The 21663-nt window shown below is 41.1% G+C and overlaps 1 protein-coding gene across 1 annotated transcript in view; it reads right to left on the reverse strand.

Annotated features, from left to right (window-relative positions):
• Positions 1-21663, reverse strand: part of TMEM132B (transmembrane protein 132B) — a 256765-nt gene that overhangs the window by 131988 nt on the left and 103114 nt on the right. The window contains exon 3 of the mRNA XM_074887367.1: positions 14402-14542. Coding sequence (XP_074743468.1) covers positions 14402-14542 — 141 coding nt within the window. The remainder of the gene's footprint in view (positions 1-14401; positions 14543-21663) is intronic.

Below are 21663 nucleotides of genomic sequence, written 5' to 3' on the forward strand. Positions count from 1 at the left end.
ATGGAATTAAGGAAGGTCAGGCATGCCAAAAAACATTTTAGTTTTGTATTTAAACATGAAGTTTTAGTGGAAAAAAGAGAATAAAGAATAAACTGGAGCTTTTGTGTATTACTGTGCTTTGTTAAAAAAAATCCTTATGTATAGAATAAAAGGTACTAGAATCTAATCAACTGCTCACAGCAGGAATCCAGAAGTACCACTTACGGTGTGCAGCAGACTGACATATAATCATGGCTGAAACAGAATTACAGCTCACATCACCACATCAGTTCTGTTGATCTCTGCTGGAGCTTGGGGGTGGAGGAAGAGGTGGAGGGAAGAAGTCCAGCAGACATCCCCTCATCAAAAAAGTAAAATTTAAGGACTAACCAACTCCAACCCAAAAGCTTCACAAATTCACTGAATCACAAGAAGCAAAAGCACAAATTGTCCCACTGCAGGTGATCAACTTCTTGTTCCATTCAACTGGTTGAAAGAAATCCCGCTCCCACCCATCCAGTTCTCGAGCTCTTTATGATATTTATTGTTATTATATATTTAAAAAAAAAAAAAAGATCAGAGAGTTTGTTCTGTAAAACACAAAGAAAGGAGCCCTGCAGTGTTTTTAAACACTTGTGCAAAGTATAAAGGTACAAATACCTAGGCATCTCCAAATCAACAGAAATCTGCTGGTATTTTCAGCTTCTAAGGACATATTTGACTTTTTGTCCCCCCCTGCACTATAGTCTTTTCAGAACATGCATATGTTCACCTTGCTTGGGGCAACAATATACGTAAAGCATGAGTAATTGGAAAAGTTGAGCTAATTGTGGTTGGCAAACAGCAAGGGAGCTGCAGCCCTGCACATGACCCGTTCTGCTCTGCTGCTACCCCTGCAAAATGAAAGGGCAGTTCCTGCAGCCATGCAAGACCGACCACATCTGCTCCATCATGCGCCGTGATGAGAATCACCTTTATCCAGCTGGAGTGAATATTCCGAGAAACTTGGGAAGGTGCAGGGAAGGAAGTGCTGTTGGTTGTAACCACCAAGAGTAAAAATATTTTTTATATTGTATCTATGACAGCCTTCTTCCCAGATGCCAAGGACTGATACTACCCTGATGATGGTATCATTTCACAAAGCTTTGGACACAGTCAATAGAAATGCTTTTGTGGGATGGAGAATACACTGTGATGAGGGCTTGAACTTCTCCTTCCCTGTCTCCTTGTAACGAACGAGAAAAATAGATGTTCTAGGGTGTGTAGTGAGGAACAGAGCACTTGTATCTGGCTAAACCAGACACTGGACTGGGACAGTTAGGTCCTGTTTCATGTAAGTTTTCAATGTTACTGAACTCCAAACAACTCTCAGTCTAATATCTAGATTACTGGCAACATTGCAGAGGAGGTGAGCACCCCATTAAAAAAAAAAAAATAAAGGCATACAAAACAGCGGACAGCTGCTCTTTGGCTTTGTGAACTTCAGCTGAGGCTCTGTAATGAGCTCTCCAAAAGCCTGTCCCTGAACCAAGCACGAGTCTACTGAGACCTTTCGAAGACAGCAACCTACACATGCACCCAGAGCCTAAGACAGATGCCAGAGATGGAAAGAGAGTTGGAAAAGACTTTCTAAAATTGTGTAGTATTGATTAATAAACAGTTCATAAACAACAATAATAGGATGACAATTGGTAATCAAATGAAAATGTTTAGTATATGTCAGAAGTGAAAAGAAGAATAAGGATGGAAACAATTTTCCTTAAAAAACTGTTTTTAAAAGAGATACACTCTTTTCACTTCAGGTAAAAATCTTGTCTTTCTGAAAACTGCAGGATTACAAGACCCATCTCCCCAGCAGTCCAGGGGTGAAGACACTCACCTATAATGTGAGAAAACCAGCCTCATACCTATGAACTAAGACACTGTTTTTCCATTGTTACACCAGCACTAAGCTTATATAGAAGCAACAGGAAAACCCGATTAATGAATCTTCAGCAGCTCGGGGTAGGTTAATAAGGACAACACTCAGCAAAACAGAGTCAACATTTGCCAAGGGCTATCACTCAGCTAAGCCATGTCTTGAACCAAGGGAAAAGCTGTTGTATCCCAGATAACAGTCCCAGCCGAGGAATCCCACAAATTAACAACTCCTTAATGGTATCAAAAGGGAAGCAAAAAGTTTCCAAGAAACAAAGGCTTGGATTAATCTCACTCCATTTAATATTTCTCTAATTTAGATGTATCCATCTGAGCTAGCTCAGTAGCCTCCCTGCATGTTCTGTGTAGAGAAAAAGCACTTTTACTGCACAATTACTGGGGGGCTGGTTTAGGTACCTCCCCTGGAACTGTCAGTGTTAGGGTAACGGGTGGACCAGGTGATCTTCAAGGTCTTTTCCAACCTAGATGATTCTGTGATTCTGTGAATGAATCATACCTGGAAGCACTGAACCTGAACACAGGCAGGTCAGACCCAGGCATCTCCCACTGCACGCACCCAAATGCCTTTTCCAGTGCAGACACATCATTCCTACTCAAAACAGCTGAGTATATACTGTGGCAAATCCAATTTCATGCCAGTATGCTGCTACAGTATAGAATTAATATCTGCCACAAGAAAAGTGGTCAAATACAGAGAAGACAGAAATACCCCATCTCTCATGCTACACTCTTTTTGGAAGCCTCTTGAAAGAAGTTATTTTCTCCTACAGTATCTTGGTCAGCAGGGAGCTGGAAGGTGTCATCTGCTGAATAAATAGCAGTTTTCACTACTAAGGCACTCACAATCAACATGTTCCATACTCATCTTTACCATTTTTATTTTTAAAAAAATTATTATCTACTTTTCCTTTACGGCAAGGCTTGGGAGTGACAGATGATCCATCAGCTTATCTGCTGATTTTTAATGACAGCATTTTGCATTCATTATTCCCTACTTAAATCACTCTTTTAAAAAGAGGAATAACTTATTTCTTCCTCTTGTCACTAGAGAAATTAAATGGTACACCATTAAGAAGAATGCTTGTCTAACAAAAAGATACACCAGTCACAGATTTAGAAAACCAGCATGAATAAAAATTGCCTAAGAGGGAAAGCAGAAACAGGAACCCGTATCTCCAAATACCTCCACTGCTGAGGCCAATCACTTCAGGAGATAAATCTCTCCACTGAAAACTCCTAAGAGAAAAGACCAAATAATTCTTTTCAATTGTGCAGTGCTGAGCACTCCCTTGGCTAAAGACCTAAAATGTGTTAAGCATGCCGGTGATGCAAGGTAGCCCCTTGGCTGCCAGTTAACAGGGACATCTCCTTGGGGGAGCCTGGCGCTCTCAGTCTCATCCCAGCAGTTGCAGGCGCACTGTGAAACACGGTATCAGAGTGCAACACTGGTGGTCCTGCTGTTGCACACCAGCCTAACACAACCTCAGCAAACATCGAGGAGGATCTGCGTTTGCCTGGCCTCAGCTCAGGGCTGCTCGCAATCCAGACACAGGCTAAGAACCAAAAAATGCAGCACCGAGACAACACATGCCGAAGAGCAACCCCCAACAAAGCTCTTCATGAGACTTGTAAGTGCCAAGCTTCTGAGCCCAATGAGTCCAAGAACTTCTGAAGAATCAAACTTGTTCAGTAATTATACTGATTAAAAAAAGGAATTTTTGTGAGATCAAGCTATTGGCAGTTGGTTTTAAGGAAAGCTTTTTTGCTAAAGGTTTAGTGATTTGCCTTAATGACTGCAGTATTTCACAGCAAACCCCTTAACAAGTATCCTGGGAAAATCCACACAGATCAAACTGTATAGAAAGAACAAACACAGACAGCTTTCAAGTACCTGCGTGCAAGTTCCCAAAGACAGTATGTCCAAGTTCATAATAAAACAGTGTCCTGCATTTTCAGCCAGGTGACAAGGGGGACATAACTCTTCTCCTGTTACGGGCCTAGTGAGATGAGCTGGTAAACAGTCCTGATGCAAGCTGTTTCCTTCGGCAGAAAGCTACCATGGTCAAATGTGCTCCCCAGTATTTTGCCTCTTACCACAGAGACTTCCAATCACCAGCGCTCCCTGGAAGGTCCATTTTATCTCTAGCCTTTCTGTACTGGCACAAGCTGCCCTCTGGATTGGTATAACCTCTACACAGCTATCCTTCAGACACCCTGGAGGACCAGGGATCTTGCAGAAGTGCCCAAGTCTCAGTTTACAGATTCATCACAGTAATAAATGTGCACGGGCTCTTAGCTTGACTGCGACTTAACCTTCTTCTCAAGGAAACACTGAGGTTTAAAAGAAACAAATAAAAATCATATGCTGACACTGACAGAAGTATCAGTCAATTTTTACTTTTTATTTTACAAGAGTTTATAACTTTTTAAATTATAAACACAGGTGAGGAATATCAATGGTAAAATAAGTGAAAAAGTCTAACTAAAACAAAAAATAATTTATGCAAAGTTAATGCTGGGATGTTTTATGATTGATTTATTTGAATGCTCTGTGCCAAATACAAGTAACAAACTTAATATTTGCCTATCTAGCAACAGCACCTCCTAACAATAAAATGAGTTTAAATTTTGGCTAAATGCCTAATAAATGAGTTGTTAGTTTTTGTACTTTAATGCACTGGCAGTTAAGTAAGCAAGTCAACACATCTCAAATGGAATTCATATGTGTGCAGTAGGCTCCGCTACAAGTCAAACTCATAAATTGATGAAAGTGGGAATTAAACATACCTCAAATACCAGCTCCCCGATTTCACATTCATTCAGTAATCTTTTCAAGTCCTATTATATTGAAGAACAATACAATTATGGTGCTTAAATCTCTGTGTACAGTTGCCAAAAATAAATTCCTTAGCAACACTTCCAATATACTCAGAAAGGTTTCTGTGCTACAGAAAATTTCAGTTTCTGATTTCCACAATATTTTCAGGTGTGACACACTAATGCCTCTCATTATATATAACATGGCTTACCGTCAAGACTGATATTTTCTGCATATTGCTGTCTCTAATTGCTGACTCCGAGTACCTCATCATTATACCTGGCATCAACAGAACCAAGGTAGATACTTAAAACCAGTACATACTGAAGTGGCACCCTACATAAAGGTGCTCTTCTGAATCTAGACTTAAGTTTGCCAAAAGAATAGGTTTTTAATCTGGGACTATGTAAATAAGTACAATATTTACAGAAGAATCAGGTAATGCTTTTCTGGCATAATGATTTTGATCACGTCTTCTCCCTCTCTCTGTAATCTCCATAATGCTCATCGAAACCTTCCCATCAGTAAGGCGATGTTAGGTATCTAAAGGTGCTGCACAGATACCTAAACATGTGCAGACCCCGCATTCATAAGATGAACTATGACTAAGAATTGTGTTTCCTGAATATTCAGACCAGCATACACCAAAGAAAAGGCTTCTTCAAGTCTAAGTTACCAAGGAAGCAAAAAAAAAGGTAATTAAATTATAGAAACAAAACCCAAACATCTAACACACAATCACTCTTGTTCCTTGAGTCAGAATATCTGTTATGAGAGTAATGATTTCAGCAGCCATGCCTGCTTGGGCTTTATCGCTCAGTCTTAAATTATCAATTAAGCACAGCTGGAACGTGCATACATATCTCTGTAAAACTTTAGAAATTTTGCCAGAATTGTACAGAATTTTGTCATGGACCTCCTATGGTAACTCACGTGCAATTATCCACACAACCATTAAAACATACTGCATAGGAAATAACAGACAGTAAACCAGTACTCAGAGAAGCTCATTGACTCTTGAATATGTCATCACTCCCTTTGGCATCCAATATGGAAAAAGCATGCAAGCACCAATGGATGAATAACCATTTGAACAGTCATTCACTCATGAACATGCATTTGAATTTTGCTTCCAGCCTCCCTGCTATATTCTTGCAGTCCTAATTATGCAGACTACCCTACCCTGAAATTAAACTTTCCCAACTGTTACATCAATATTAAGATTCACATCTAGGAATGATATACCCAAAATGAAGCTAATTAGGTCAAATTAAAAAAAAACAAGACTCATTTCAGAATGATCGGGCTCATCTTTTAAAAGAAATGTCACTCAGAATAGGCTCTGGATCAGGCTCTGCGGACCACACTTGGGAAGAGTTTAAGTCACTTCTTCGCATGTTCGTTGCTGGATCAAGGAAGAGACCAAAGGATCAGGGAGTTCCACTGATTTGGTTTTTTCTCTTTAAGCCCACATTATATACAAAAGCAAAGCCAGGTATTAAGAAATGGCTTCCTTTTTGCTTATATCACCTAAGTTGCCAATACAGAAAAAAGAGATCAAAATTGAAAGGGCTTAAATCATACGCTAAATATTTGCCTGTCAAACCACTTCTAGAAGTAGGAACTAGACTTCTGGATGAAAGTCTTCAGACACAAACACAGCTAACAAGGAACTGCCTGATCTGTCAAGCAAGTTGGCCAAGGAATCAGAATTCGCTTTTTTGAGCCAAAGATCAAAACTGGGCATGAACGTGACCAGGTGGTCAAACTTGTATGCTCCTTTTTTCATGATAAATCTGCTATTTGTCATCATCTTCTTCCCATTGCTACCAAAAAGGTGGAGGATGGGATGCAAGAAGGGTCTTGCTATTTCTCAGCACAGGTCCTTCTACACTCAAGGAATTTTTTCTTTTCCACACTCTGAGTCTTCTAACTCTCCAGGCCCTTGCTCAGCAAGATATGCTACACACAGCTCAGGTTTGAAGCTTCTCATGTAACATCATACCTACCCTGTACAAAAACAGTTCGTAATTAGAGCCGTTCTACCTAGCAGGGTATGTAGAAATATTTTTTGAGGTATAACCAAACTTTCTAAGATGCAACTTTTAGAAGATAAAAAAAATATATTTCCAATTCTCTGTATGCCGATTAAACAAAGACTGTCAGCAGGAATTTTCTGCATATTTATCTGGATTTACACCAAGCTTTCTACTAGTTTGGCAAGTTAAGAGATCTTTATCAAACATTAATCTTCTAAGTAATTTTCATGCCTCCTTGCATTGTGTCATCTTACTCCACTGAATACAGGTGAATACTATTGAGTTCTTCCAACAAGATGTTCCACATTTTCCAAATTTTCAAGACAACAGTATATTTAATTTGTTGGGCTTCCCTGCTGCACTGCACAACAGGTTTTGCCAACTACCAAAGGTATACTTGTTCAAAAAGATATCCTTTGGTCACGATAAAGGAACTAGAGCGGCACAGGAAGGAATGGAATAAGAAGAGTCACTAAGTCATTACCTTCTTGGACTGGTGAACTGGGGCCAGAAAGCAATTATCTGGACTACCAGTCAGTAATCCCTCTGACCCATCTCTACTGGAGTCTTTACCAGAGCAGCAGTGAGCCTCACTAAAAAAGAGGAAGAAACAGCCATCCGAAAGAGCTGGCTGGCCAGGAGAGAATTCATGTGGTTTCCAGGCTATTACGCTCCCAACAGGACACGGACAGACAATTTCATTGTTCTTGGCCTTTAATGAAAAGAAAAAAGAAAAAAAGGGGGGGAAAAAAAAAGAGGAAAAAAAATCCTTCCAGAAAGGATACATTCCTATTTGATCCTAGAACCACAGTGTTCTACAATAAGTTGTCCCTCCTACCACTGTTAATTTGTCTATTATTTTTTATGTCCTCACTAAGCTACTGTGAGGTGTCAGTGCTTTTATCTTACAGAAACATTTCCAAGCAGGCTTGGGTTCTTTTATACAAAAAGGCATACATATAAAGAATAAAGGTTAGTTAAAATTCTTATAACTCAGGTTCTCTTTGTGACTCTATTGAGTCATTTATGTTTGAAAATGTGTGTGGATGCTTCTCACTGGAACACTCTTTACACAAAGCAGAACAGACTCCATCACTCTTAATAGAGGTCACAACCTTAAAACTGGTGCATTAAAGATAAAATCCTCTTCATCAATGGCTCAAGAGACAGTGCTGTCTTGGGGTCTGGCCAAAGGCCAGAGAATGAACTCCTGCAGGATCTATAGGCCATGCGCACTCTACATTCAAAGCACGTCTCTTTGCCCAGGACACCTCTGACCTAAGGAAAGCAGCAAGTGCATAAGAATAGGAGGGAAACACCCAAGCCAGTACACTGCACCACATAGAATATGACTTCTTCCCACACCTTAAGCTCCTCTATTTTTTAATTCAAAACCTTCCTTTTCAAAGTAGCTGAAGTATGGCTTTGTGGAAGTATGGCTTTCATGGTGGAAAGAGGCCCTATGGAAGTCCGATTACTTCACCTACATCAGACTAGTCTGGCAGGGGGTGACAGCCATCAGCTTTCCCCTCCCCATCTCCCCAGCTTTCTTCCCTCAACTCTTCTCTATTCTTTCCTGTCTGCTTTACACACCTCCTTGTGTTTCTTTGCTCCCTCTGCTCCTCTTACTCACTCACTTTAGTACTATGTGAACTTAATGGCATTCAGCCCACTGCCTTTGCATGGGCCTAAAATAAGATGGAGCAAGGCTGTCTGTCTGCACCAGTTACTGCTCTTTTGTGTAAAGCAACACACAAATTGATCTTCTGTCAGCCAACTGTTGTTGCTGATGGCACTTTACACGCTCAGTGTCCTGGGGCCAAGCAAGTTCCTTTGGCAATAAACACATCAGTAAGTGTTTCACTGCATGTCCTGATGCCTTCCCCAGCGTGGTTAACAGCACGCTGCTGTGTGCTACAGCAGGCTGCAGTCACCCATCTTTATAGGCTTATTTATCTTACAGAAGCAACCAAACTCCTTGTTCTAGCTGCAGCATGCCCTGTGGTGTACCAACCAAGAGCACAGACACTTCAGATACAACCAAGCTGCGTCCTCCGGGAGGGCCCAGTCCCTGCAGTAAATCAGCTCATCAAACAACCAGGCTCTGTTTTGGAGATAGTGGGAATCTCTGCACCACACTGCCACTTCTTGATGGTATATGAGCTTGGAGGCAACACAGGACCCAAGTATGTCATTCTGGAGCAGAGTGGGAGGGAATTCAGTGCAGAAAAACCTCCAAAACGCTGTGGGAGAGAGCTCAAATCAGGCAGAGCTAGTGCCGAGTACAGCCAGGAAACTTCACAGCACCCAGGGACCTTCCAGGTGGAGCGTTTGCTTATTGTCCTCGGTGAAGTGGAGACTGGAATATGTAGTGGGGAAAATGGTATTTCCCACAATAAAGGGATGAGTCTCAAAGCTGTCTGTCAAAGTGAGGAGGGAGAGAACCTCAGCTCTTATTTTTGAGACATACCCAAAGCTTTAAAAACAAAACCAAATGATATATCTTTGATCAGTTGATCATCAGCTCCAATAACACATATTTACTTTAAATAAATATATGCACATATTTTAACTGGCAAACAACTTTACATCTTCCTTTTGAGTGATATTTCTGGTTCAAAGGGTATTCCCAAGCACAGAAAAATAAGTTAATTATTTTAAAATAGGAGGATCTATTTGCATACCTATAAATACATAAATAACTGATTTTCCTGATTTAAAGATATACACACACACACCCCCAATTACAATTTTAAAAAGTCATTTAAATTATTTGAATTCTGTAAATACCTTTTAAAATGGTAAAGAAATTGAATGATTATTATAGAATCTTAATATTTTATTCAAGTTTAAAGACAGACAATGTCAAATGCCAGACAGCTAAGCTGGTCTACATCAATTAAAAAAATATAAATTTCCAGGCAACAGAATAAATACTTCTGAGGACACTTGAAAAAAATCCCTCTGAAGATTTCACCCTCCCTACTTCTGCATTCTGAGTCTCCCTCATGCAAGTTTAATTTATGCAGTGATGGATATCCTGAGAGATGGAAGCTGTATTATAGACACAGAGATAAAATAATCCCTAAGTGAGAAGAACCAGTTCGGTCTCAACAACACTATACTCAGCACTGTAGGTAAAATAAATTTCATTAACTTTGCTAGTTAGCATAAATATTAACTTCACCAGTTAGCATAAATATAACCTTTCAGATTAAAGTACTAGTTTGACAGAGAATCGGACCCTCCTCACCTGGTAATAATCTAATACAATTTAATGACGGTCTTCCCGAGTAAGAAAAATTATCTCTTCATATATTCCCTTTCAAAGCAGAGTTGCAACTCTCTGGCCTAAGCATTTGTGTTTGTGCCATCTTGTTTCTCCCAAACCAAAGGCCAGGTCACATTAAGTTTTAGTTCTTCAGCTTTCCAGCAAGGAGACACCAAGCACCTTGAAATATGTCGTATCATGGGGCCTTTCAAATGAGACTGTGGAAACTCAACTCCTGCTCAGCAATGATTTGAAATAACCTAATCCTATAAAATGCTAAATCAGTCTGGCAAAGTTCCTGAAATCCCATTCCTCCAGATAACAGCGCTGAGTTATGGGGTACCGTAGCTTGCCAAAGATGGACCATGCTCTCGGGGCATCTTTTCAAGACCTCTTGCCCTAGTCCTACTGCAGCCTAATTTGTGGCATGTTCCTGAGATGCTTCCAGAGAACTCCTGAGGTGCAAAGGACAGAAGAATTGCAAGGCTCAATCCATCTTTTGGCAAATACAGTGGAAAAAGCCTGCATGGTCTTTACAGAAATAGGATGGATCCATTCTCTGGAAGCCAGAAAGGATTTGTGTCTAGTAGACACCCAAATTTTGGCCTTGTATTTCAAAAGCATTTTTTCCAATAATTCAACATATAGCCCTACACCACAGGGTAAGATCCCAGTCCTTCACAAACACACCTATTGTGCTTGGGAGGCTGAAAGCACAAAATTTTTTATCTAAGCCCACCAGTCCTGACCTCCTCTACTCCTTGCAAGATGCACTCTGCACTCAATGCAGAAATCCATAACGGTCCTTTCCTATGGAATGGAAGTGCTGGGTTCCAGCTGCAGGCACAATGCAAGAGTATTTGTGCTTGAAGTAGAAACTCTGTCTTTTTGAAACAAAGCACGCTGCTGCTTCAACTAACCCTACCAAAATGAGATTCACAGAGTTCTGCCCCAAGGAGAGAACACAAGGGAGAATAAACGCAGATGGCAACAATCAATCTCCTCTCTCAAAGAGCTACCAAAAAAGTCCTTTGAGATGGCAGCAATAAGGGCAAAGCAAGGCCCCACACAGATCAGAATAGATGCGTGCATATATACTTGTGTGTGTACATTTAAAACAAATCTCTTCTTTTTAGGCTCTTTGTTCAACTACATTATCAAAAAGAGGTTTTAAATACAAGCTTATGGGACTACTAAAGAGGTGAATTTATGAATGTATTCCTAACAAAACACACTCTGGAAAGCTTTAATCTATGAATTGTGACAACCTTGGACAAAATGGATTTTTAATAGAATATAATGTAAACTGCCTGAAACATTGTGATAAGGAATTTTTTTTAAGTAATGCACAGAAAAGGCATGATGCACTCTGCATGAAAGGAGGAAAGGTCTTAATTTAAAACATTTTAATGAACACTCAATTTGCGCAGGGAAATGTGAGAAACGGAGATGAAAAACTCATGATACCGATAACACTGCAGAGGGGAGAAGGAGAAAGATTAGAGAAGTAAGCAAATTTGAAAAGGCTCCAGCCGATAACACTGGCTAAAACGAATGCAGACTGGATTACGAACATGTCACAGTCCAAAGCCACTGTTCTCCTTGCAGGCAGTGTCTGTCGGTGGCTCTTATCAGAGTTGCACACTGGGGAAGAAAGAGCAACCGAAGTGCAAAGCAGAGGAGAACAGAGTTCTCTCTGAGCTAAGGGCAAAGAGGATAGTCAGAGATTTTGGCAAATGCAGCTGTGACTTGCTGGAGTTTCTCACTTTCACCAAACCTCCCAGAGCTGTGCCAGCCCAGTCGGCTCGCAGGGCTGCCGGGGCTCTACACCCCCTCGCAACGCCCAGGGGAGGTTGCAAAACCATAGCAAACTCGTCCATCTCTTCCTCAGAGAAAACTATTTGGGCTCAGAGGCTCTTACCCACTTCTCTACTACCAGCATAACACCAGGCAAGTCAGCAGAACTGAAATTACTTCTAAGAGAGAAAAAACTATCTCCCCGAGGTAAATATGATTCTGTTTACTAATAGGTTCTGCTCTGCAATGGATGAGATTGATCCTGCACTCTCAATCATACATAAACTGCCTTAATGAAGCTCCTTAAATCACTGAAAGGAGGAACAGATGAATCAGGTCTAGTGACAGTTTTGCCACATTGACCTTAACAGAAGCAAGTTCAGGTCTCTGCTCATTTAAATGAAACAGCAGAATCCCCACATAAAGACTTAACATTCTTCAAAAGAAGCAAGAGGGCCACCACTATGACCAAAAAGGCAAATTGAAGTAAAGATCAAAGTTAAATATTTACTCTAAGCACTTCAATATTTGCAAATCTGGAAACGATCTTTCAGCAGTTCCTATTTGCATACTTTAATTAATCCAAAAATATTAAACTAATCTCACAAAGGAAAGGGTCAAAGTATTAATTAACTTGAGATTCGTTGCTTTTGTGCAATTTAACAGTTCAACACAAAGCAAAAATCAGTTTTAATAAAAACTAAGATACTGTGACAGGTATAATTTCATGGATTAGTGAAACCACGTACAAGGCAGTAAGTTTCAGTTTTCATCCTATTTTTTGTCTAACTTTAAAAATAGTTGTTTCATTTCAATAGAAAGATTCCTCTGTAACACGAAATGATCTTAAGTCTTCCTTTAACCTCAGCATTTCACTTTCGAATTGATGGCTTTCCACCTTGCTCTGAACAGAACAGAGGTCACAGCTGTTTTAGCAAAAAACCTGACTGCAGCATTCAGCAAAGAGCAGATACTGCACAAGCACCCAGATCAGCCGCCTGAGCTAATTCAGGTTGAGATTTCACTGCTGGAGCCATCATGTGTCATCACGCAGCTCCAGAACAAGCCCAAAGGTTCCCCTCTGAGCCAGTGTCTCTGCTGGCTGAGCGCTCTCCCCACCAAAGGGACTTGCTGGCTTCTTTAACAGCTTCTGGAGGAACTGGGAAGTCTTGCCAAAAGACAAAGGATTTGGAGACAAAACATACAGTGCCAAATCCAGCTGCCAGAGGTCTGCTTTATCAGTACAGCAGCCCATGAAACCCCAGCAAAATCACAATGGAAGCTGGCTAGGATTTCCTACATCACATCATCAGAATTGTGACTTTGACAAACACGGTTATGAAACAAGAGGGAACTCCCCCCCCCCCCCCCCTTTTTTTTTTTTTTTTTAAATGGGGAGGAAGTGCATGAAACAGGTAATGAACCAAGAGGTTTGCCTGGCATTTCATGCCAGAAAGCTCTGTAGCACTTGACTTAACCAGAGACACTGAGCAGGGAATCACCTCCCCTCACTTCATGCGTTTACAATGCAAATGTCTGTGTCCCACTCAGTCGCCTCCACTCTGAATCTTTACTGGAGAGAAACAGGCACTTCTCGCTTGCTATTCATCAGGCCTGTTTTACACATCGAAGAGGACTCTCACCTTAGCAGTACCTATTTATCCCTGTCACTAAAAAGCAAACTCATGTTAAAGAGCTTTCACCCCAACACTTGTATCGCAGGTACCCAGAGCTAGATAGGATTCATTTGTTCCTCAAATACAGCTTCAGAAACTAAGTGGAGTAGAAACTCTCTTTGCACTTCAAACCTCTTCCTAGGTCTAAACAACTACTAGCAACCATTTTTCTCCCTTACAGGAGCCTCCAGAAAAAGATGGATGCAAAAGACTCCTCAAATAAAAATTCTGACATGAAGTTTTGTTATTTCCTAATTATGATACAATTCAAGCTAAATTTATGCACAGTGTACTTTAAGTGTAGAGTAAACTGCATGATAATGGAGAGAAAGTGCTTGTATTGTAAAATACATAATTCTGACTAAAAATGTAAATTTCTCATTACCTCTGATATAGCTTGTGGGAGCATTACCATAACAAACATGCACAGCATTCATGAGACAGTTCATAGACACTCATAGGTGTTTTGCAGCAATAATGAATAACACTTAATAGCTATTACTTTCATAGCTTTTCAAATAAAGAAGACAGCATTGTCCTATATTGCTTTCAATTATTCTTCGTATTTCTCTATGCTAATCCACTTCTTTCTGTTGACTCTCTGACAACTGGAATTCTGCTGCTGCCCTAAAGGTGCATGAAAGCAAATGTGAGCCAGGACGAGTTGGCTGCCTCCAGTTTAATTAGATAATCTACTTCCAAAGCTCAAAAGTGAAACGAAAGGAAAAAAACTCTCATTAGATCACCTATAGCTTTTCCAAGGAGTCTAGAGAGGAAAAAATACTGCTATTAAAAGAGCAATACGACTTATTAAAAAAAGCTATCGTACATCTCTCACAGCATTTTAGCAAGGGTTAATGCACAACAGCGCTTGGCGGCTTACCTGTTCTCTGCGGTTGGGTCATTGTGCATACATGTGATCGTGGCAGTGGTCCTCGCGCTGTCCGTCTCTTCCTGAACCCCCCACTGGTCTGCATCACTGACTCTGATGTCCATGATCTTCACACCTGGGCCTGTCCTGATTCTGTTGGGGAACAACAGGGATTGCTTCAGTTACAGACCTCCTACAAATAAATCCAGAGAGGTAAACAAGGAAGATGAAAGGAAATATTCCCTCTTCCATTAGTAATAGACTGATACATTGCAACTGTAAGTCACTCTGCTTTAAAAATATAAAACAGGTCCAATCATTTTAAAGAGATGAAGTATGAGTTTCATTATGTGCAAAGCCAGTTAATTTTCAGCTTGAACAATGTGGAGAGAATAAGAATGCTTTCTGCTTCGGTGGCACCAGTTTGATATAAATGAAACAGATGTGACTAAGCATAAGTTGATTTAATTTGTTGTGTCTGTCTTGCAGTTTAAGATGGAGAATCAAAGCACTGTGATATAAAATATATTCTGCTGCTTGCAAACCTTTGGGAGCAAGGTGCCTTTTAATATTAGGGCAATCTGCATGGAAAAAATGTGTTTCACTGCTCAAAGACCATAATGCAGGAAGGAGAGAGAAGGTATACATTAGCTTAGATTCAGGACTGAGAAATGAAAATAATTATGCCATTGTACTGGGATCTATCAAACTGGGCATGTCAAACTCTTGCTGCTGAAAACAGTATGATGCTGACATGGAAAACCTCCATTTTCTAAGCATGGCTAGAGTCTGAAAGCAGTTTGGTAGTTGGTAAATGTCAACATTTTTTTGTTTTAAAAAAATCTGGTTAAAAAAAAAAAAGTCCATGCTCCACTGGGGCTCAGCGTTAGGAACAGATTGCCAAGGAATAGAAAAAAAACCTGCTTTTAATAGCAGGGACTTCATTTGTGCAGCTTGACTCCTAAAACAAGGCTGGGATTTCAACAGGAGTGCTGCAAATATGCCTGGAGAACAATTAGGCAGAAAGCAACTGCTGTAGCGCCACGTTCGCCACTACTGTGACTTAATTAATTAAAAGCAAAGCCAAGAGGGACCTCTTAGTTGTATGGTGGAATGAAATAGCACTGCTGAGACTTGAAGTGTTACTTAACAGTGAATTGTGATGGATTTGCCCCAATGCCTCATGGCCAGTTGGTGCTCATGTTACACTGTTAGGAATTTCCTTTACGTTCTAGCTGAGTTCATGGGTTTGGATCAAAGTAACTTCAAGACTCAATAGGTGGTCTTTTCCTCTGAGAAGGAATTAATTCATTCTGCTTTTATGATATCCTTATTTTTGCCTGTAAGGCTTTACTGACTTGATGGGCCAAATTCATGCCTGGTATAACCAACTGATGAAAAATGTTTCCTGTAAGGAGAGAATTTTACTTGATATTTTTCTAATTGTCTCCTTCATGTTTCTCCACAGTCATTCATATCTCCAAACAACATGCCTCAAAGCTTATGTGCCCCTTTCCTATCATCTCCTCTTCTTTTTTCAGAGGAACATTCATTTACTCTGTAGTAATTACACTGGACCAAATAATTCCTGCAAGACACCTACATGGCTTCATTTCAGACTGGTAATTTACATGAGATAGAGAATTAGGCCTTCAGGAATGGATTCAATAATTTTTAGACTTAGTCAACCACTCAAAAAAAATCATTAGGGCCTGACAAAAAAAAAAAAAAACCACCCAACACACACACTTCTTAAATTTTCTCTTTCCCAGCCAAAATTATATTTTTTTAACAAATTCACCTCCCCACCACCCCCTCAATTTCTCATGTTTTCTCTTGACAACATGTCTGGAAACTTCTAACCCAACTTTCCACCCAAGTCAAAGCTCTGGTTAATTAAAGGTTAATTGAAGGGCAGGAGATGCTAGGGAACGTAGGGGACAGGACAGCTGGATTTCACCCATGATTTCAGGATTCATCAGCCTTTTTCCATCTGTCAGAAGCTTGTTATATCCTCCTACACAGCTTTTGCACTCTTCTTCGCTCTGCAGCATTTACTTTCATCTACTCTGATCAGAATCTAGCAGGTTGGTTTACCCCAACGAGGATGAAAAGCAACATGGCACAGTTCCCTGCCTCACTTGAGCAGGCTTTAACCATGCAGGACACCTGTGCAGCTCCCTTCTTCATGGAAGCTGAAGCTGCTGCTCTTCTTTACCTCCATCAGTGGTCCTCACACACAGCGTAGGGATAAGGATGCAAGAGCTTCAAATATCCACATCTATCTACATGCCCAACTGTTCCAACCTCTCCAGTCTGCACCCTAAAACACTGGCTTCCCTCTTGGGCCAACTCCTCAGCTGTGTCAGCCCCCCTCAGCCAGGGAGCTTTGCTGTTTCTTCTCTTGTGTCTGAATACAGCTACAAGATGCTTTTTGCCTGTCTGGACATCAGATGAGACTGTCCTGATGCCTGTCCTGTTGGCTCACCACTTGACTTCTCCTTCAGGGCACCGTCCCTTAACAGGAGGCCTTCTGGTTTTTGGCAATTTAGTCTTGTTGACTGTGCCTACAGCTTTCGCTTGCTGCGTATCTACTGTCTTGCTGGGTTAGCATCAAGTGAACATCGCATACTCTGTTCCCCAGCTACTTTTTCCAAAAACGTCTCAGAACGCTGCATTTTAGGAAAATTTCCAGTCTAATCCCCTGCAATGCATCTGCTCTGGTGGGCTGAGACAAGATGTCATTTTGCATTTTTGGATATCAGTAGAGCCAGGAAGGTTGAAAGAAGGAAGAAACTGAATTCAGCTTCTCACTTAGGAAAAGTCAAGAAATTCAAATTACACCAGCCTACATATGGGAGGTTTGAGCCTACTGTTCTTCAGATAAGTGATTCATATCTTTAAATCTGCCCTCAAACTCCACGGGCACAAAAATTATTGTAAGTGTTTGGGACTGAGGCTTTGAAAAAGAATAAGAAATTCCTACCAGAGCTGACATTAACTAGAGAAGGGATGGTGAACGGCTAGTGTGTGAGCCCAGGCACTGGGTTTATTGCCCTGCTCTGTGCCAGGCAAAGGCCAAGCTATAACTTTGGGTGGATCATTCAGTTTCCCTGTACCTCCCTTCCCCACATATAAAATACTGAGTTGGAAGAGCAGCACTTTCCAAAGGGAGCTGTGAGGATAAATAGAATTGCTTGAGAAAAATCTGATGTCCTTTAAAGTTTACCAGCTGAGAAAAATTCTGCCATATCTGGGCTTGAAAACATGGAAACAACCTACTGAAGTATTTCACAGAAGCATGACCCAAGAAGTAACGGTTACCACTGTTGTGTTTAACCCCGCAGGCAGCTAAACCCCACACAGCTGTTTACACACTCATCCCAGTGGGATGAGGGAGAGAATCACAAAAAAGGTAAAACTCCTGGGTTGAGATAAAGACAGCTTAACAGAACAGACAAGGAAGGGAAAATAATAATAATGATAAAAGAATATACAAAACAAGTGATGCACAATGCTGACCGATGATGCCCAGGCAGTCCCCAAGCAGTGGGCTGCTGCCCCCCAGCCAACTCCCCCCAGTTTATTGCTCAGCATGATGCCATATGGTCTGGGACATCCCTTGGGTCAGTTGGGGTCAGCTGTCCCAGCTGTGTCCCCTCCCAGCTCCTTGTGCACCCCCAGCCTCCTCACTGGTGGGGCAGCATGAGAAGCTGGAAAGTCCTTGATTTAGTGTAAGCACTGCTCAGCAACAACTAAAACATCAGTGTTATATCAATATTATTCTCACCCTAAATCCAAAGCACAGCACTATACCAGCTACTAGGAAGAAAATTAACTCGATCCCAGCCAAAACCAGGACAAACACTAAGATGGCTTAATTCCTTTTTATAAAGATAATTGTGAAATAAAAGGAAAAAAATGAAGAAAACATGACAGCCAATTGGAAATTTGGCAAAACTGACATTTCATTTCCATGAAATACTTGCTTTCTGAAAAACAGAATTTTCAGACAGAAAACTGTCCTGTTAAAAAGCACTTGCCCACCTTTAAAACATTGCAACTTATGTGGCATTTTGATAACGCAATTAGCAGAGATGTAAATGAGACAGAGGAATACTGAATGAGCTCAGCAGAAGTTAGCGTGCAACAGGGCCCCCACGTTACAGCCTGTATCACAAATGAGGTGATCACTATTTATTCATGATGCTCTCTTCTTTAGGGGGTGGAGGAGGTTCTACAAGAAAGGTGACACCCTCAAGCACTGTCTTTCGTAACACTTATGCCCATAATATCTTAAGAGGGGGTAGCTGGGGGCGGGGGGGTGGGGCGTGAAAAGTGGCAAAGCTGTGCAGAACTGGGAATCGATGAAACTGTTTCATGGGTGAATTTAACTCTCTTCTCCAGCTGTAAAGGCAGAATAGAGGAAGCTGCTTTCAATTTAGACTTCAGAATACATTTGGTATCCCTGGCAATGTTTTCTTCCCTGAACAGCGTGTCCTCCATTTACTGTAGAATATAAAGATGGAAACATGATAGACTGAATGGAGCAGGCAAGGAGAAGCGTCCCCAGCCTGCCAAATTGGAACGACCAGAAACTATTTTAAAATGCAATCCCAGCCTTAAATGTATGCGACCCCATGAATTCGGCCACTCTAAACCTCTTCCCTCAGTTATTACAACAGAAGGAAAGGAGAAGGTGTGAGTAATCACCAGGGCTGGAAAGTAACTTAAGGGCTGCAAGAGGGATTTACACAGCCGAGCACTTAGCGGAAGTGGTGCAGGGACTTCCACTGCCTCCCAGTCAATTAACTGCAAAATCTGAAAGGTAAATGCTTGCTTGCAATACACCCCCAGCAACACTCCCAGCAGCAGTAATTGGGAAGTTAAATCCTGGCAAAGAGAACTTTAAAATAGAAACAGACGGAAAAGATATTTAGGAAATAAAACAGGAATGTGCTCACAGCAGATGGAAAATGCTCAAAATGATGGGAAAAAAAGACTTTTTCAGAGCTATTTTAGAAATCCTCTTATCTCCCCCCCCACCCCATTATGAGGGAAAACATGATCTGAGCTAAATTCACTCTCAATGGCATACTAATAATAACGCTTATGATAATAAATTTAATTTGTAATTTCCAAGCATTTCTGTAGTCAGCCCTTCAACATGCATTTTTAGCCCAATTAAAAATAAAATCATCATCCTTCCCCTACAGGAAATCCAAGCTGTAGGCCAGTTTAGTTAACTTGCCTAAAATTATACTGTCTCAGCAAAGCCAGAATGAAGGTCCCTACATCCTGATTCCCAGGCTTACACTTCAGCTAGACACCCCTACCCATCTTTAAGACCAAACCTGTGCAGAGCTGAGTAATTCCAAGCCCTCACAGAGCATTTTACATATTTGAAGAATTGCACAAACAGCAAGCAATTAGTTTGAATTAGGTCCCTGGGGAGTTTCTAGTTAAAATACATGTGTTTTAAGATACATTAAGCCAAGCACTATAAATTAAAATAATCACTGAATTCAGACATAACATCTGGAGACTTTTGGGGTGTGGGTGAGATGGGCAATGTTTCTATGTAGGATGGAATAGAAGCATCCCTGTATAGGGGGAGGAAGCAAGTAGAGTTTGCTGGCAGATAGAAGGAGAGAGGGTATGTGATTCATAGTTGCCACATCCAAATGCGTTCCATGGCATTTGGGAGAGAGGCACAGACAGTCAGGAGTTCATTGGTGTGAGCATATGAAAGCAAAACTGTTTGGGAAACTGTTACAGCAGATGGAGGGCTGAGGTGGGACTAGAGCTCCCCTCAAGGGAGGCACCATCCCTCTCTTTTGTGTTCCTAAGCTTCCTGGCCAAAATTCTCTACAGATAATCCACAAATATGAGGAAAATGAGGTGACACAAAGTCACCCAGAAAACACGTGGCAAAACCAAGAATTACACCTAGAGCTGCCAAGGAATGTTTTGATGCCTTCACCATAAACCCACCCAGCTCTCCTGACACTACTGCAGAGCAACTAAGACAGTGTGGCCTGTAATGGCCACGCAAGACCAGCATGTGGGCAAATATGCTTTCTGCTGCTGTGGGCTTGAAGTAGGCATGAAATGAGAGTGCAGCTAATCATGCTGCACAGCCTCGCCTCTTACGGCAGTCAGATTTAAAACAACTCAAAGTATCAGGTCCTAAACCTTCACAGACTAAGCAAGTGTTTATTTTCTAAAGTACTTTTCCCAAGAACTTTACTTCTTTGTTCTTTTATATTTTAAAAGACCTGTCACAAATTTATGTTCCAACTACTTCACCATCAAACTCTCCTTAAAACAGCAACACTAGGCTGTGCTTGTTTCTGTGATTCCATATTAATGTCACTATAAGTAAAGCTATCTTTCTAAGTACATAAAATACACAAAGATCCTGCAAAGATCCAAGGCCTCTCCGAAAGGTCACAAGTGTAGAAGCACAAATAATATGCTGCTTTATTGCAAAGAAAAAGAAGCAGCCTGCAAAGCCCTGTGGAGAGGTGTAGGTAGATGTCAGGCAGATGGTAACGTGGAACAGAATACAACTGCAATGCATCAAATAAAAGGAAACCCCAAGTAAAAGGGTTTGACAAATGGTACCACGGGTTAAAAAACTCAACATGGCCCTGGTATAAAGCCAGTGGCAGTAGGTGTTACCAGAGAAATAAGGTAGGAACTTGTGGGACAAAAAAAACCCATGTTTGCCCTTAGGGATAAAGACAGCTCAATATTTAGAGACAGAGTCAGCAACTTCCAAAGTCAGCTGGAGTTTTACTTAAGATTTGACCTCCACATTTCATCCACGCTAAAAACTACTGCAGTGACCGGCCCTTCATTGCAAGTCCAATGCATAATTGTCCCAAATTTGTTTTCAAAACAAGACATGGATATGCTGTGTTCTGCCTGCCTTGGCCTTGCTTCACCCTGAAACGCCTCCCCACTGCAGGGCCAGAGCTTTCTCAGCCACCACTCACCCTGTGGAAATGCCCTTTCTGTATCTCATGACCTCAGCACTCTCTCACCTTTACACCACATCAGAAAATTTGCCTTTCCCTCCCTTCGGTATACTTCAATTTCACTCTGCATCTGTTATTTTTATGTAACCTTTTGTAGCTGTCAAGCATTTAGGGATGCAGTTTCTATGAAAACAGTTATTACTGTCGTATATCAGAATATCTCTATCCAGCATGCGCTCAAGGAAGAAAGTCAAAGCCAAAGCACCAGCTAGGACAAAGCAGACAAAACAG

This window comes from Strix uralensis, chromosome 17, assembly GCF_047716275.1.
Source record: "Strix uralensis isolate ZFMK-TIS-50842 chromosome 17, bStrUra1, whole genome shotgun sequence".
Taxonomy (NCBI): domain Eukaryota; kingdom Metazoa; phylum Chordata; class Aves; order Strigiformes; family Strigidae; genus Strix; species Strix uralensis.